Source organism: Zerene cesonia, chromosome 23, assembly GCF_012273895.1.
Source record: "Zerene cesonia ecotype Mississippi chromosome 23, Zerene_cesonia_1.1, whole genome shotgun sequence".
Classification (NCBI taxonomy): Eukaryota; Metazoa; Arthropoda; class Insecta; order Lepidoptera; family Pieridae; genus Zerene; species Zerene cesonia.
This window is the reverse complement of record NC_052124.1, coordinates 1,721,916-1,740,692: the sequence shown is the minus strand read 5'-3', so window position 1 is coordinate 1,740,692 and position 18,777 is coordinate 1,721,916. Positions and strand designations below refer to the sequence as shown.

At 34.5% G+C, this 18,777-nt stretch overlaps 1 protein-coding gene across 1 annotated transcript in view; it reads left to right on the top strand.

The window, feature by feature from the left end:
- Window positions 1-18,777, top strand: part of LOC119836166 (homeobox protein cut-like) — an 89,692-nt gene that overhangs the window by 13,145 nt on the left and 57,770 nt on the right. The window contains exon 2 of the mRNA XM_038361421.1: window positions 2,922-3,188. Within this exon, the coding sequence (XP_038217349.1) occupies window positions 3,066-3,188 (123 nt within the window). The 5' untranslated portion in view covers window positions 2,922-3,065. The remainder of the gene's footprint in view (window positions 1-2,921; window positions 3,189-18,777) is intronic.

The window sequence follows — 18,777 nt, the reverse complement described above, 5'->3', positions numbered from 1 at the left end:
TATTTCGTTTTGCGCCCGACTGAAATAAATGTTCATTTCTGCATTATACGATGTCGCTGATATTAACTGCTGTTATTTACCTTCGAAATCTTTTAGATATCGCAAGCCAACAAATTATTGCAATCACATTGCGAGATGGTACGAATTAAAATGAAATATAAATTGTGGTGTTTTTCGTTTGTTTAACGACCCAGTTTACCTAGAGAACAATTCTCAGATCTCAAACTATCCTTGAAAATTTAATCCTAATCGTTTCAGTGGTTCAGGCGTGATCAAATGGCATATAGTTACTTTTGCATTTACAATGTTAGGAATTTCGTAATATGGGAAGACGAAGTGTGTAAATGCTTTCAACTCTTATTTTTTAATAAAAAAGAGTATTGCGACCTGTATAAGCCGTAACTATAATTCTTCGTTGACTTTAATATAGCCACTAGTATCTAACTTTGTTAGCTATTAAAAGTAAAAGCGTCATCAATTCGTCGCTTTCCGATAAAACTTTTACAATAAAATAGGGCAGGTGCTCAATACGTAAACATGGCCACAACAAATTTATCACTATCATAAACTATTGGATCGCTCTTTGAACCTTATTAAGAAGGTAGCAGAGCCTTTTTTTGTGTCATTGAGTAAGTTGCTTGTAAAATCTATCGTGACTGCCAAGTTCTTCTGTTCATCGCTAATCGATGACTTTGACACGAATTCTGTATTTATTGCTCTTATTTATCAAAACTTTTTCAATATTGCTATAGCAGTTTCCAATAACAACCGACTCAATCGAGTGTATGTCCTTCTGTCACGCAGGAACGGCAGGTCTAGCGAATTGTTTGAATAGAATTGAAGCCATTTAGACAAAAGTTTGGCTAAACTGTTTCCAAAGTGCAACAAGTTTAGAATTTGTCTAAATGTGTTATAAAATGTTCTAAGCATACATTTAAACCTTGAAGGTACTAATTTTGCAGTTTATCAAACTGCCCCGTATTTAGTAGGACGTTATGACGTCATTGTAATAAACATATTTAAATTATAAATGTAACGTTCATATCAAGTCCCACATTTCAAGGAAGTTTTAAAACAATTAAGAAAGTGCTGTTACTAATAAATATAGTAACACACGACACATTTACAATTCAAATTCAACAGTTATTTTCAAGGATTTATTTAATGAAAAACGTTGAATAAATGTTTGTCGAAAAATAAAGTTGTTCCGTGTAATGGATGGGGTCTCACGCGATTCCTTATTAAGATATCGGTATCTATTGATACCCTATTTCGAATTTGGAACGCGTTTGAATTACGAACCAATTGATTCATTCAAGTATCGATTGCGTTGCAGTTGTATTTATTGGCTGAAAATAAATCGTTCGATTTTTAAAATAGCCCGAATTTTTAAAACAAAACTGGCCAGTTTGATTTTCAAAAATTCGAAATTTGAATTTATTTCAAATGCAGACTAAATTCATGATAGAATACAAATGAAGTTCTACCTACTGTTTATATCATATTACATATAGATTAGTAAAATCACTTGGCACGCTTTTATCACATAGAAAGTACGAATGCGTTAATAAGGCTTGTGTGACCCGGCTTGTCGCGCTTATCTATCACATCTGGCCTCCCCCTACTAATGAATATTAACTAATAAACTGTTGTATAAAGCCAGTTCAAGTGGGAATTATTTCTATTTGTATGACTCATTTTAATGTCACGTAGGAACATAATATATTTGACGGCGAATGCGATAATAATGTGATTGATAATGGTGGAATCGACGGGTCTTGGTGTTGTGGAGAATTTGTGGATTATTCGGTTAGTGCGATTTATTTAAAGCGCTTTTCGATATCTAATAATATTCGTCGAAATAATATTCGTCGAAATAATATTCGATAATAAATAAAAGCAAAAGTTTTGCTGATTGTTTTTCAGAGCTAATTTAATCATCTTTTTATCATATAGTAAATTTCTTTATAGTTTAAGGAATAATATTTTTAAAATGACCCGTGAATACCATCATATCGCATACACATCTTAAGAGTCTTAGGTATTTCGATTTTAAACATTTTCAAATATCTACACTTTAAATTTCGAACGTGCAATTCGAACGAGCATTCCATATTCAAAATCAATCGCGCGATGGCCAGTTGGACGTGGCCGTTCCTTCGGCGCGTTGACAAAAGCCAAAAGCGAAGCTGACCAAGCGAGCGACAATCGACTGATCGATCCAAGTGGTTCGTGCGAGCGTGTCCTGTTTGCATATCGGCGCACGAAACCACACTTATCATGTTTATTGATTGACACGCTAGTAACTCAACGTTTCTGGCCACTGGTTGAGATGTAGCGATAGTACGCAATTTATGGTGAGGGGGGGATGTTACTGTGGATCGAGAGGGTGCCGGCCATCTCTTTTTGATTTTTCCGAATCGTACGTGTTGACGTTTCTTGTGTGATACATTCATATATGGCACTGCTGAGGTATAAGTTGATGATTAAACTCTTTTTAAATGAATTTTCTTCATTCTTAATATTTTTGGTATTTAAATCATGTGCAGGAATTAGAGACATGTTAGGTTAAATATGCTAAACAATTGATAGATTGCAAACAATTTAATTGTTAAAGATTAAGTTTTTCGCTTAAAGATACATAAATGCGATACAAAATTGATTCAGTACCAAGCTCGTATAAAAACAAACTGTACTGTCGGATTGTACTCTGAAACAAATAAAGCAAACAAAGCAAACAAAAAGGCCCCGATACCGTCAAGACATTAACGTCATCGCGCGTGTGAAAGAACTCCTTTAGCTGTCAATTTTCTTTTTTCCGTATCGGCCTGAGCATCAAACATAAAAATTAGTTTCGACACGAAACGTTGCCCGATTGTCTGCCAACAGAATCGATTACAGCACTGTTTTTTTCTTTTCAGAAGAAGGCACGCGACCGAACGAAGATTTAAAAATTCTAGAACTCTATGATTTGAAAATGGCGCGTTCGAAGTTTGAAATTGGCGGGTGCACGCGTGGGTGACGGGTCAGTACGCGCCGGGAGCTTGCGGTGCGCGGACGTCCGGATGCACCCCACCGGCGCGGCCAGTCTGCCCGCCGCACCAGAGGCGGAGGTGCAAGCTATGCACTCGATGGACTGGCTCTTTAAGAAAGAAAGGATATATCTCTTAGCACAGTTCTGGCAACAGGTAATAATTTGAGAGTAGATGCAACAAAGTAAAGAATTCATATATACTCGAAACATATATATTTATATCTGCATATAAAATAAATACAAGCATATTATAACGAAAGTAGCGGAAAGTACCCTCAAATTACGAAATAAGGAAAAATCGAATCCTTTCAGATTAACTACCAAAGAATCAAATAAATAACTCCTAAATACTAACTATATCGTACAAATAGATACTATAACCCAGAACGACAAAGCTTATTATTCAAGACAAGTATATCATAACACAATTACTTCCACATGACACAAAAACCCCAGCGCGAAATCAATTAATAGTAACATTATAACCGCAATTAACCTGTAATATCCAACCTTGGGGTCCGGGGTACTGATCCCGGCCGAAACAATTATTATCTATTGTTCTAATAATCGTTATGCAAATATCTGATCGACTTCGAGGACAAGTTAGTACTGTGGCTTTGCTCGCTCCTATAAAATGTTTCACTCAGCGTATAAACGATAACCTATAGGCAGTTTTTACTTCTTATTATGACGAATAGAAAACTATAATATATTCTAAGTAATTACTTTTGTTTATTTAAAATTTCTCCTTTATACGTGTCAGCTTATCCCCTTACCTACTCATTTAAAATACACAGGTAAATGAAACAAACCTGTTTAATAAAACATGCATACATACAAATTATAATATAGAAACTATGGATTAACTGTCCGTCTCCAGCAATCCACTCTTTTTGGGATTATAAATGCACAAACACCCTTTCCTAATTTATTAAGAGGTTAGTGACCCACACCCTTCTCTCAACCCTCAGTAATAGTCGCATTAGCATTTGGTCATTTCGCCTTATGATTCTTGTATCATAGAACGATATAGATTCAAATAGATTCATAGAGGAGTCATAATGGCGTGGGTCAAAGTCGCACGTTGCGTCAAAAGTAGCACGTGCTTGTGTCGAAGTTTTAGTTTGCAGTACATTTATCGATGCAGTGTACAAAACTGTAACTTATTGCGTTGTTACACGAATAGGTACTGTAAAACAGTAATTAATTTACAGTATGAGTGTGTATATAATTATTTCACATGTTTGCTTGTTCATGTATTAAAGTATAATACTGCGTCAAAAGTTACATTTTATGTCGAAAGTGAGTCAGTTTGTCGAAAGTGTATCGAAGCGATTTGACTTTTCTTAAATTCGACACTTTCTGTCTTAATAATGATATAATTATAATACGATTTATTAAAAATTAATCTAGAAGTGCTTATAATGTATATAGAGCTTCGGTTAGTTTGTTTGATTGCACTAATTTCTGTAACTACTTGAACGATTTCAAAAATTATTAGGTGATGCACATGATCACGGAGTGCTATATGTTATTATATGTATAACTACGAACCTACGAACCTGGAGCGGAACGCTAGTATCAGATCATACAATATATTATGAGACCTTGAATTGTTCGATATTTCTTTGCGAATTATATCATAATACCCGCATTTAAGAAAAGATTATCACAGCACAATAGAAACACGGTCATTATATCCTTGTCTTCAATACAATCGAGGATTTCATAGATCTGTATCTTAATTTAACGGAAGTTACGTCTCGGTAACGGAAACGATATTCAAGGTCCGATATTATCAGGTTTATTGATAATGGGCTAAAAGTTATTGCCTAAGTATTTATGTTTCTGCCTGAAATTTATTACAGGCACTGAATTTAGTTGAACTGGATGGATAGGGTGTCTTGTATGTATGCTTTTGTTATCTATATTAAAGATAACTACAAATTAAACATCGAACACCGAAAAGTATGTTTGATCCCGCTTATCTCAGGAAATACTGAACCGATTAGGAACTATAAGCCCTAAGTGCTACAGTCTGTATGTACAACAAGCGAAGCCAGGGCGGACCTCTAGTGTTGAAACATAACCATAACTTTTTCAAACAAATTCCTCACGCAATACCGTAAACATTCTAACCAACTTCGATTCCCTCGAACCTTGGACTCGGACACCAACCACTGAGCCGTCGGGGATGCACAATGTAAATACAAATCAGTATAAGGCCACACAATACTATCTCCTCTATTCAAATTGCGTGTATCGCACTACGCATCGTTGTTCCAATGAATATTTATTTTACTATGTATTTTAATACAGCCCTTTGTTTGCTGAATCTGGCTTTTTGCTATTGAAGGATTCTCTATTTTGTATCATTATATGTACTAACAATATGGTTGTTTGGCAGAGACAGCTAGTGTATGATAAGGGCCGTTAAACGAGGCATTTGTTATAGTTTCATAGTTTATTAACTAATTAACATTAAAATTAGGGAACACTAGCTGCGCCCCGCGGTTTCACCCGTGTTAGTCTGTATCCCGTAGGAATATCGGGATAAAAAGTTTCCTATATGTTGTTCCAGGTGTTCAGCTATCTACGTACCAAATTTCATTGCAATCGGTTCAGTAGTTTTTGCGTGAAAGAGTAACAAACATACACATACATCCATCCTCACAAACTTTCGCATTTATAATATTAGTAGTATTACATCCAATTTTCCACCCACTCCATCCAATAGACAAGGAAAATACTTTATACATTTCTATCTGTACTAATACTTTAAAGAATTAGTTTGTGTATGTGGTCCAGCCAATCACAGGAACAACTGGTTTGATTTAAAAAAAATGTTATTCTCGAATAGTCCATTTATTGATGAAGGCCATACCTAACGCTATATAACTTCAGGAGCGTATAGCAATACGCAATGTTACCTTTTGAGAGCGGGCAAAGTCGCGCGCGTCAACTAGCGCTTCTTCGAAACATAAAACCTGACTTTAACAATTACCGATCGTAAAGTGGTTACGATGATATCAAGTCGGATTCAGGTTCGATTGGGCTAGCACTATTATTATGCCCTATATTGGTATTATACAGAAGCAATTTTATTTATAAAGATTCTTTTTATATATTCTCATTATTTTTATTGATAACATCGGCGCCGGATGCGGATGATTGGTGAATTTTATGGTATTGTATATAGCTTTAAGCCTTAATTATCGAAAGAAATCCTAACTAATAGATTATCAAAGCAGCTGTTTATTCGATTGTCTGTTACGTCTCAATGGAGCGTTTCTGTGATTTTTCGGAGATGATAGCTCGGCAAAAGAGTGACATATGCTATTTTGTTGTGAAATATCAGTGAAAGAAAATAGCTGTGATATTTTAAAATTTCCCTTTGGGAATTTCTGAAGACAGCACGGGTGAAGCCGCGGGCGCAACGTTGTTGTTTAATGTTATTTAGATAGTACCTAATACGTCATTGCATAGGAATATTGAAGTACATAAAGCATTTCAATTATATACAAGGTACTTAGATATAAACCTACATTTTTTATGTCATGTCGGACGACTGAGCCTGGTAAGCGATCACAATCGCCCATGAACATTCGCAAAAGTGCCTCTGCAAATGCGCTGCCCTCTTTTAAAAGGTAAGAGATAAGGAAAGGATTGACGATTAGAAAGAAGGAATGGGAAGTGTGAGGAAAAGGAAGGGGTATTTAATAACACTCAAAAGTAGTTATATTTATTTCATTAAATCATAACCAATGAATTGTATAAATCGACATATAACCAATATAAAATCGACGAAAAAATTAAAAAGCAAATCTTAAAATTACCCAAATGCAGTCCTTTATTCGCACCGAATCTAATTAGGGATGTGCAAACATTCGACTGTAATTAATCGATATCGATGGTATCAAACATTTCCCCGCTGGCGGAATGCTATCGGCAGTTCCCACAGCCTTGGTGCAGGAATGTGTCCTGGTTTTGGCAAAAAATCCGCTTTCCCATGCCAACGACCTGGCCATAGACTAAACACTTCATTCCTCTTACTTGAATTAATTTTTTGTGACGCAATTATTTGATATGGAAAATATTTCAGTTCAATTCTTGTTACCTTGTTTGACTATTCAACTTTTGGAGTAAAGCATATTTAATAATTTAAATTGTTTTTATTTAATTTAATAATTATTTAAGTTTCCACACACAACAATACCACATGGGTACATTAAAATAGAAACCCAATAGCTAGATAATTAAATATTACCCAATCAAACAAATGAGTTAATTAATATTTAGTCTATATTTCGAATGCCCGTAAGGAGGAATAAAAAACATAATTACCCTCTTATAGCATAAAGGCACCGACACATGCGCCTCGCCGTTTCGCTGCAAACGAAAAAATAATCTTAACGTGTATTTAAAAATCGATTGTAACCAAAAAATTGTCACTGACAAATGATGCGGTTGAAATTACGAATTCAAATCTTCGAATTTCGAACAAAAACCGCCATTAACCGTCGGTTGTTACCTTTTTTCGGCTGTCAATGATTTCGGGACTAATCGTGTTTTTTGTCGATTGTTCAGGCTAATCGATGCATTGGCCTCACTAATTCGATTTGTGCCCCTCCCCCTTACTCTATAAGTGGGCGGGCCGTATCGATTCTTCATCCGAAACATCATAACTAGGAATTACTATCTTGGAGAAATAATGAATTTCCCACAAGACTGAAGCACGCTTCGGAAGCAAAGCAATTCGAGACTAACAATTTTGAATGATTATGAACCGGAACTGTCGAGAAAGTTCAAAAAACACTCCATTATAATATGTTATATAAAATTTAAAGACAATTACACCCATACGAAATCCATAAAACTACCGCGTCGTTTGTACATACAAGATACATACTATAGAACAATTTTGGTCCTTCGAATCGGATCTATCTGTAAAAAGTGCGTTCTATTTATTCAACGTAAAATCGATGTCTCGGATAATCGCTGCGTTGAAACAGCGTCAAGTCGATGTCTCGATAATTTAATAAGTAAAAAAATATAAAGAATCGATTGTGCTTGATGACGGGCCGCTCTGGCCAGTTGAATCATCACGTTGATGGTTTTTTAATGATATTTTTCACAATCGACTCGATCATTGATGTTATTAGATAGCCTTAAGACACGAATGTTCGATCGCATACAAATTTATACCTTATTGCTGTGGGTTTTGACGTATTTTGGATTGGGCGGGGAATAGATTCTTTACTAATATGTATTATTTGAATGTCTTAGATTAGTGCGAGTTTTTATGAATGATAAGTATGATGATGTCTGCGTATGACCCTAAATCGTAGATCAGCGTGGAACGGAATTAAGGTGATTTAGTTCATCCGTCTGAATTTCCTGATCCCGGGACTGCACGTACATTTTATGCAGGATTGAGGCGATATTGCCCTACTGTTTTCATAAAATTCTTTATCAGTGATGCGTGTAAATATGTTTATAAAAAAATGCATTACTTTTATCTTAATTAAGATTAAACAAACTTATGATAAATATCGACTGATAACTTCATTAGTGAACGAAATTAATAAAAAACAACGCACAAAAAACGTTTTAATGTAATACCAATAATTATAAACTCGAAGAAATTGTTGAATCATATAAAAAATTCGCAAAGAAAGCAATAGTGCTGGCGGCATATCACGCTATACCGATATCGAGTAATGCCAGTTAATTGCCTCGTATCGATATAATTTTATCACAAAAACTTATAAATTTCAAATTGACAGCGACCTTTCATACACAGTTATTTGCGAAATAGCTTGAATATTGCGTGTTGTTACAGTTTTAATAATTCATATGAAGAACCTTTATCGAAACTCGCGTTTGTTTTGATCGATAACTTTACTGTCGTTACGAATATTATAAATCCATACAAACGAAAAAGGTTTCGTTTCGTTTGCCTTTCTTTCACGTCGCAACGGAGCGATTTTACTATGACCTTTGTTTCTGGAACTATCTATAAGTAGATACTAAGCGACGGGACAGTGTTATAGGCTACTTACTAAAGGGTATAGAAAAGGAGTAAGGCTCCTACTAAAAATCTACAATAATTTTTTATTGTCATCTCAAATAAATCACTGTCACAGATAACATTTTTTTTAAATATTTTTCTTCAGATATTTGACAATTGAATATTTTTATTAAGAAGCAAAGGGTGTCGTGAAAGATTATATAATAAATTGTTACTTATTGTTCGAAGTTTTAGTGAACTTTGGACCTTGGATCCACAATGTAACTATATAATCAGATTTTTTTATTACCTTTATTACTTATAATATGTGTTATTGTAGTGAGTCCTGGGTTCGATTCTCGGTTGGGGTTAAAATATGTTATTCTGTATTTTCCTGTAAAATTTCTTAATTCATGCGCTACGCGGGACTACACTTTAAGTGATTGCTGATTTACTGTAACATTCTTGATAGGATTTTGCTTTATATATCACATACACATCATCGTTTAACTTTAGATTTTGACAAAAATTCGCATCTATTATTAGGACAACATGAAATAAAACCGATGAAAATAATTATTCAACACCTTTTAAAGCAACACAAAATTAACAAGCCGAAAACCGAATAAAATAGTCGTCCGTGTCCGTGTGTCGATTAATTGCGTATCGATAGAAACGCAGCGAGCGAATTCCGATCGGCGAAGATTTACTGCGACATTACGCGACGTTAAGTGATGTAGCTAACTGAAAGGTTAATTGGGCCCGTCTAAAATAAAATACCTCGTAAATATATCGAGTTCGCTTGATTTAACGTTCTTGTATGTATTGGCGAAAATCTAATCGGCTTGTGGTGGGATAATGTCTTAAAAATGTATTTTAAACTCGTATTAGTTAATATTACTGATGCGCGTGACTTTGCTTAGCATTTATACTAAAGCATCACCTGTGCTATAAAATACATCAATCTATATTTCTCTGAAGGAAGAACGAACGAATGAACCTATTTAATGTTATATTTATGTATATATCATGTTACTAAACCATAACCTATCTATATATTTAACGATGCTGTTACTATCTAAAAAATTGAGTAATCTTATACAAAAAAGAAAACCTTAAACTTAAGCTAAAAGTATTGAAGATATTAAAGGACGTTCTATTTAAAATTCCCAGCTACATCGTAACAAATATCTTACAGACAAACCAACAAACCTGCGAGCCAGCCAAGAGTTAATAAATACAATCAAATCTTTATATTCTTCAAGTATTGTAGTGCACGAACGGGGTGAGAGCGATTTCTGTCATTGTAACTAAGATACAAACATATAAATACACCTGACAAGCGGGAATCGCGCGAAAACCGACCGTATTTCGATAGCTTTAAGTGTATCATGTTTGTGAATATAATGTAATTAGTGTTGCAAGTAAATACTGCAACAGTATGTTTGACAGATATCTATCGGGCTGCGCAAATACTGTGTACCGTTCGCAATTACTTGTGCGTTCTGCTTTGGGACTTAACCGTTACGCTATACGGTATATATTTGATTGAAATCTTGTGTTTGCTAAATATAAATAAGTTAGAGTATAGTTAGACTGTAATAATACTACCGATTTCAACTCTCAAACGTAGTTTATAACGAAATTGTTTATTTAATGACGAATAGTATTTCCCTGAATAAAATCAACAAAATAAAGAACGAAAAGAGTTCATAAAAATAGTAATTGGCAGTAATAGGGCCATTAACACCGAATAACGCGCAACCGGCTTATACGGATTAATTTATTTTAGTTACAAACTCAGCATCTTCAATAAATTCCAACGGAGCGGAGCAAAAAAATTGATTACAAGCGGAAAACAATCTTCAAGACGAGAGTAATAAAAAACGTATTAAACGACTAGTTTACGTTTTTGCAGACGTTACCGAGAGGTATAAGAGACGTTCATTGTTCGTGGACGATACGCATCGTATTTGAAATTGCTCGCACGCTTACCCGCTTGCTCGAGTAGCCTGAGAAGCGACGACTTCATAAAACCACGAGCAAACACAATGCGACGTGCTCTTTCGCAACTGTCAAGACGGCCCAATCCCGGGCTAACGTATGTACAATGAAACGTTACATCACTATTATGTTCGAATTTTAAATCTCAGATATTCCACGTTCGAAATTAAAACTACACAGCCACGGTGGCGATATATTTCAATTTAATCTTAATGGCTGGAAGACAAAATAGCCGATTATTAATGACTACAATGCCGATAGAAACAACGGATTTCACAATCCGCCATTCTTCACTTTTGACGCGACCAAGCAGCCGTTCGATCGAAAACATTTCAAATTTAGAACGCATATTCGAACTCTTTCAAAAGACGTTCTAGAATCGAAAACAGCGATTAGTTTTAAGTGTCGTTCGAACTTTTAAAAATATGTCGCTCGTTCGGATTTTAAATTTAAATATAAACCGGGAGAATGCGTTCTATTTCGCCTCCACTTTACGATGTTTGTCATTTAATGATTTTCGTTACGAAACTTTTAGTGTTATTATGAATTTATTGGGTTGTTCAATATCCGAGCAAGTCGGAATCGACTGCGGAATGCGTCGTTTGAAATAATTCAAACTACATTCTCGGGGCGGATGAAAAAATATCGAAATTCATCAAGTAACAGATACGTGCGTGCAGATCAAAAGAGTGATAATGTGGGAATGAGCGTATAACGAGCGGTTGTAATATTTTGGCTGCAATTATTTTGTTTAATCGTCGGATTCTCGGCGGTAGCTTTATCCACCTCCAGATTCCTTGAAGGCGGGCCTGACGTTTTAATTCCTTTCTCGATTTGACGCTGGATTTGTATCGGTGACGGTTGTAATCTGTCATGGCGGACTGCCATGCGCTGAACCGTTTGATACGGATTCCTAAAATTGTCCAAGTTAATAGATAGAACGTTTAATTGGCTGCAATTATATATCGATTAGAGATAAGATGGCAAGGTATTTTTTGCGTATACAGACCAAATAACGTTTTATTTATGCACTGAACGACTACGCACGGTTGAAACAGTTTTGTTTGTTTACGTCGAAACGGATCTTTGTTAGAACCCACTGATCCACTGACACTCACCGAGTTGGCACGCCACTGCACATTAACGCACCAACAAATCTAATTCTTTTACACTAAAACATCTTGTATTACTTATCACGAAATTTATTTAATAATACAATATCTCTTCAAATTAAAGTTTATCCTACAATTTACACTGTAAAATATCTGCAAGTTAAAACTATAACTAAACAAAAACAACTGTAACGATATCACGTAACAGCATTCATTTGTTGTAGATGTCTTAATTCTATTAAATTATGTATGTCATGACGCACTGCATGTTTGAAAAATTACTAAGAAATTTAGAACTAAATTTAAAACTTAGATGAGCATCGATTCCCGCCAATGGAGTTCGATTTTCGAAATTCGAAGTGCGTTCCAAAATAGCGCGCGACAGCTGAAAGACGACATCGGACCGTTTTTTTATTACCTCCTTCGTGTTTATGACCAGTGCATGAGCTTTTATTTATTCTGTGATCGGATCTCCTATTCCTGATATTTATATTTAGAAAGTTTACAACCGATCTTAGTGAATTCCGCATTCACATATTTAATTTTATTGCCAGTTAATACGTCCAAACCGAATAACTCACTTCATTAAGCTTATAAGTGGGATAAGAGCCATTTGATTTGTCTATTCAATCGGCGATCGATAAATAAGCGATATCCTTTTCAAACGAGGTCACTTATTAAATGAATCTATAATCGTAATTCGAGACTACTATATTCGAATTAACGATCGGGTTGCCGTTCCTTTTTCAAATTAAAAAAAGTAAAACTATTTGAATTAAGAACGGAAATCAACCGTCGCGCGCGATTGTGCTAAGTGTGAAAGGATCGATTCAAAATGGGGGTAGTTTTGTTAATCCCTCCTGCTATCGACATTTTTTAAGTCGTATTGTTTTAGTGATATAATAGAGGCTGTATTTGCATGCTTATTTATTCAAATTTGAACAAGTCTATAATAGTCACTGCTAAGTATTAGACTAGGTATTAACTATTAATTTTGCTCACCATTTGATTACTTAAGATAACGTTTTATTCGATTACACTTTTTGATAAGGTCAGTTCAGTTTTTGAAAAAAAATTCATACATAGTTATTTTATCATTTTAACTCACAGATAAGCTAAACAGAACTTATGAAAAAGTCTATTTAAATGTCACAACTGTATTAGTCTAGAAATTAAAAACTTTTTAACGGAATTTAAACGCGATCTATTCTACTTACTATGTATAATGTATTAGTCTATCTGTCTGAAATTTGAGTCCTGTCTCCGTTATATACTGGACATTGGCGGAGTCCCTATTTACTGGACGGAGCCATTAATTAAAAGAAGAAGACTATTAAAAGAACTTAAAACAAATATCAAATGTAAGCAAGTCTGATACGTCCAATAACAAACAATATTCGAGTGAGTTAATTACTATAAATATAGACTACTAAAAGTCATTATATAAATATTATAACGAAACGAAGAATATTTTGATTATAGCCGTCTCGATTTTCATACTGCGTCCCGAATTAAATATATAATTATCAGATGAAAATCGATAAAATATAATTTTATTGTCTTCGAACACGTAATGAAGTCAAATTAGACGTGTTGGGACCTCAAGTGGGCCGTAAAACGACCATAAAGCGCAGTTTAATGTAAACTATTTTATTACTTTTTTATTGTTATTTATCGATTTTTTTCCCTTTTTCTAGCTTTGGAAATGGATGAAATGGGAATTGGAAGTTATAATTAATGATGTTACTATAATAAACTGGATGATTGCCACATCTAATAAGTTTTTGAAACTCATAATAATTATAAATCATTAATATATAGGTACATACACTATACGATTATTAAAATTATCTGAAAATTGGATCACGTCTGCATAATATTATTGAGTAATTTCAATAGTTGTATTATAATCGACATTGATAAAAACACTGTATCATTTTCGATTAGAATTTTACGTCTCTTAATCTAATTCAATGGCCGTAAATTAAATTGAAGCTCGTTTTAATTTTACGGCGAAACCCGCATTATGAGATATGTATTAAACTCGATTATCTAAGTGAATAAAATTGTATTTAAATTTAATTTTTATTGTTTCAGGTAATTAATAATTTTGGAGGGAACGAGTAAGTAGCTATGAACAATGATGTAAAAAAAAAAACATTCCAAAAGGTACAATCGAAGCTTTATGGCCAGCAAAACCGATCAATTCAAGAACATTCGAAGAACAAAATAGAAACACAGAGACAATTTTTTTAACTTTATCGCTCCCGGATGAATTTTGAATTTAGAACAAAACGAGATCGTACAAATGCCCCCAACTTTGGCGCGCTTCCCGCGTGAAAATTAATTATTAATTTGTTTCCATTGCCCGAGTCTCTCGGGGTGGCATATGTCTGTCTTTTTTATTTTTCAATTTATTTTTAACGCTTCAATAATGATAAAAGGTAATTTGTATCAATTGTTTCAGTTTTATTAGTACGATTTTGTTCTATTGTCTATGGCGTTGCTTTCGTATTTTGAATTTGGAATTTAATTGATATCCGTTACTCTTTTAGCTTTCTTCTGTCACAATGTCCTTTTTATAGCTGTAGGCATTGTGTATGGTAATGTGAAATGTTATTAAGATGTCGCAATACGTGTATTCTGTCAATTTAACTCCGTCGGGGTTTTAGGAAGATCAAAGGAAAGAGATAATACTAGCCTCGGAGGGAAACCGTTTTTTTTTTCTCGCCCTCCAGTCACAAGTGTCATAGATACATGTCAAATAATGTAGATGTTGATTTATGAAGTTGCGCTTTTCAAAGCCATCTGGGCGTTGTTTGGTAAATTAAATGATTTACAAAAATGAAGAATTTAGAATATACTTCATTTTCACTGATCCACAATATATTTTTCATCGATTTTTTTATACACATTAATAGGAACCTATAATTTATATAACAGCCAATATATTTTTTTTTAATTGTACAAGTTAATAAAGGTACTATTTTAATTCAATATACGCATCGTAGTGGGTAAAGTTTTCTATACAACAACACTACACCGACGATCGCAAACTATTGTTTTACCGAACAATAAAAAGGCAATACCATGAAATTTCGCAAATTATCTGTCCCAAAAACCATAGATAAAAGGGCGCGTCAATTGCGCACGGGAGTAAAAAGTTGAACAACAGAATCGAAGTTCACCGCAATTCTTACATCTTTCAGCCGTTGTTTACAAGTCGGTAACTCCCCCTGACAAAGGTGAAGTGCTTAATATATTTTTTTCGCAAACGGATCACGTTCGATCTTAAGTGAGCCATCCTTGTTTCCCCCGCGATTTACGCGCGCAATTTTTGGCGCGCTTCATTGATTCTTGTCTATGCTTTATTTTTTATGGATTCGAATTTCGAATACTTTGTAGATTGGCTGCGAATTGTTCGAATTTAGAATGTTGAATTGAAAACAATTCGATTTAATTTGTTGCCTTATTACTAAACGATTACCTACTTAATTGGTTTTTAAGTTGTTTGTTTATGTACGTGTTTAAAATGCTAAAGTATAAACTTTGCCTGTCTGCATAAATATGATAACAGATATTTAAGTAGATAGTATCTACAAATCCTTCCATATTTATAACCATCTCGTATCGACCTACCGCAACAAACCATCATATTTAATCGAGATTTTATTAAAATACGTGAAAGCAATCACGCATCTATCCCGTGACGGGAGCCGGTCAATTGGTCCATTATCAGATAATACTGATCAATCCATTGTGATTGCGCGATCGTTAGCCAATTGAAATCGATTTAACATGTTATCAGTGTTCCACTTTTGTTGTGCTATGGTAATTGTGTTGGAAAAATTAAAAAAAAAATTGGGAAAAAAAAATCCGAAGTGTAATTGATTATATACGTCCATAAATAGTAGACTGTTTAATTGAAATCCCTATGGCAGTAACGTTTTCTGATTGATCGTGCATTACAATATGATTACAATGCGACATTCAATTATAAATACCGAACAGAACAGCGTAAAACTTGCAATAGGGCGCGAAGCGAAGGCACCTTTAAAACGATTCTTTGCAATATTTTTTAAGGAAACCTCGTTAAATATAATAAACACGACTGACAATATAAAACGTACAGCAATTTTCATTACTTAAAATTAAAGTGTATCAAACAATAACCGATCAGTAGTAAATCAATCAACGGTGGCATTGAGGGGCCATTAAAAGTTATTCCGTTAAAAAAACTTCGATAAAGGATCGAATTTGCGCGTCGGCATGCAGCGGCGAGTTGAAAGCGACAATTTTGACAATTAAAACGCTGCGCATAGCATTGTCCTCTCAGGGCGTGTCCTTGGCAGGAATTTGACGTAACCGGTTTGATTTGCGAATGTTTTTCAAGTTTAATAACATTTAAACACATGGCGCGGACTGCGCAACTCGCCACTAGCAACCTTTAAAAAAATAATTTCGAAAATGGAACCGGCCCGAATGCGCGCGCGTTTTCAAAATGGAATTTGCTAAAAATTCGAAATTTAAATTACAAATCGTCATAATTTTTAAGGACTGCTTCTGTTGAGAGTTGCCTGTTTCTTTTCTCATACTACTTACGATAAAGCAGTTAAAACCTATCAACAGACGATCGGAATGAAAATTAAATGGAACGGGATTACCAATAAATATTATATTTATAATAAAATCGATTCCATAAAAGCCATTTCATTTAATGGTTGTTTTCGTCAATCGTTTAAAAATGTCTTGTCCATAGTTCAGTTTTAAGAGATCGTAAAATTAGAACTATCGGCCGTAATATTGTATTTTAATGTAAGATTAGGGTTGCCACTTTATAATTACGCATAATACAATAATATAAACTAATGTTTACAAACAGCATTGATAACAGAGTCGATACAGTACTAATAAGATGTAAAATGTTTCGGGTGTAAGTTTGTAGATAATTGTTAAGTGTTATACATACCTATTTTTAAGAACCATTTAATAAAATCAAAGAAAAATAGCACTAAAAATCAACAGTTTAAAATTGTATTTAATTTCTTTTAATTAGTTTGTGTAATTGCAATAAGCTAAAAAATCCATAGTGTTCTGCTACACCAATAGGTTATCACTAACCTATGCTTGACCACATGTTTGACAACCCTGATTTCACTAGCCAAGGTGGCAAGTGGCAGCGGTGACCGTAAGTCACTGTTTTATGGTCTATAAAATTTTAGGACCTATCTGTGACGTCACGAAACACATAGATCGGATTGATGTGGGTTTACGACACAAAAAAGCTAGTCATTAGTAAGGCTTTCGAAATGAAAACATAAAATTTTATACTATAAATTACCGATTATATTTCATATAAGATGAGATTATTTTAATGGTGATCTAGAATGTTATTACATTTTAGATCCATTGAAACACGTTTCTATATGCAAAATACGATAACTGAAGAATCTGACACTCGTGAGGTTTAAAAACTAAAGTTTAACAATACACAATTACTATTTTCGAATGAGGAATCAATAAAACATGTTGTATAGAACCTGGGAGTACCTTGCTAATAGTTTCACACAGATCTCTGAACTAATTATGTATTCAAGATAGATATACATTAGTATACAAAGTGTATCTCGACCCTGACCTCCGGCGTTAAGGAAGCGCCCTAGAGTACATTTCGAATCATTGCTATGTATGACAATGCTAAATTGATGCGAAACTTCGTATGCTTAGTATATGTAAAAAGTGTTGCGTGAAACAAATATTTTGTTTGAATAATTAATTGAATGTAAAAAAAACCAAACACATAGCTGAATAAAAACACGTATTTTTCAAAGAAATTGATGTCAAGTCCAATCCAGACTAACATTAGGTCTGATTCATTCAACAGTTACAATAATATGACACTTGTTACACTAATAAGATGGTACATAATCGCGTGTCGGATTAGAAATTGTAGAATTTTTCCCGAGCCGTCTCCGATCTCGCACGGCGGAGTTTTTATTCGAATACCGATTATTCTACGTGAGGTTCCCACAGTGAAGGGTCAGAATAGGCCCGCGACGGAATAAGACATTCCTTTTTTGAATTCGCGAATCACCTGTCCAATTTATAATTTCTGCTAATTCTAAATTTGAAATTTGCAAAAGTTCGAATCGAAATTGTTCCATAAACATTCAATGTTTTCGAATCTCGAATTCACGGGCGAAACAGAATAAAAAACGTCGCAAATAGAATAATGGTAAGACGGCATTATCATAACAAAGTGTCGTATCGGAGTGTTTGCGGTGAATTGACAATCTGACAAATTTACAACCGATCGGGGTGCAAGTGGCCCTTTCGCATGCAAATCGAGGGGTTTCTTCGAATTTTTTCGCGCCGGTATTTCCGCCTATTTTCCCGCTCAACGCACTTCCGGTGGGGGCTCTGTTCGGAAATACGTTGGTGCGGAGGCTGGCCCATTGCGCGCGTATTTTATATATCCTTATTGAGCTATTGTTGGACTGACATTGTATCAGATATTTACGTCAGTTTTGGGGTTAGGATGCGATGTTGTGTTCTTACGAGACATTGGGTTTCATGGCTTTGACGAGAAGATTTTTGAGGCAAATTTCCGACCTGTA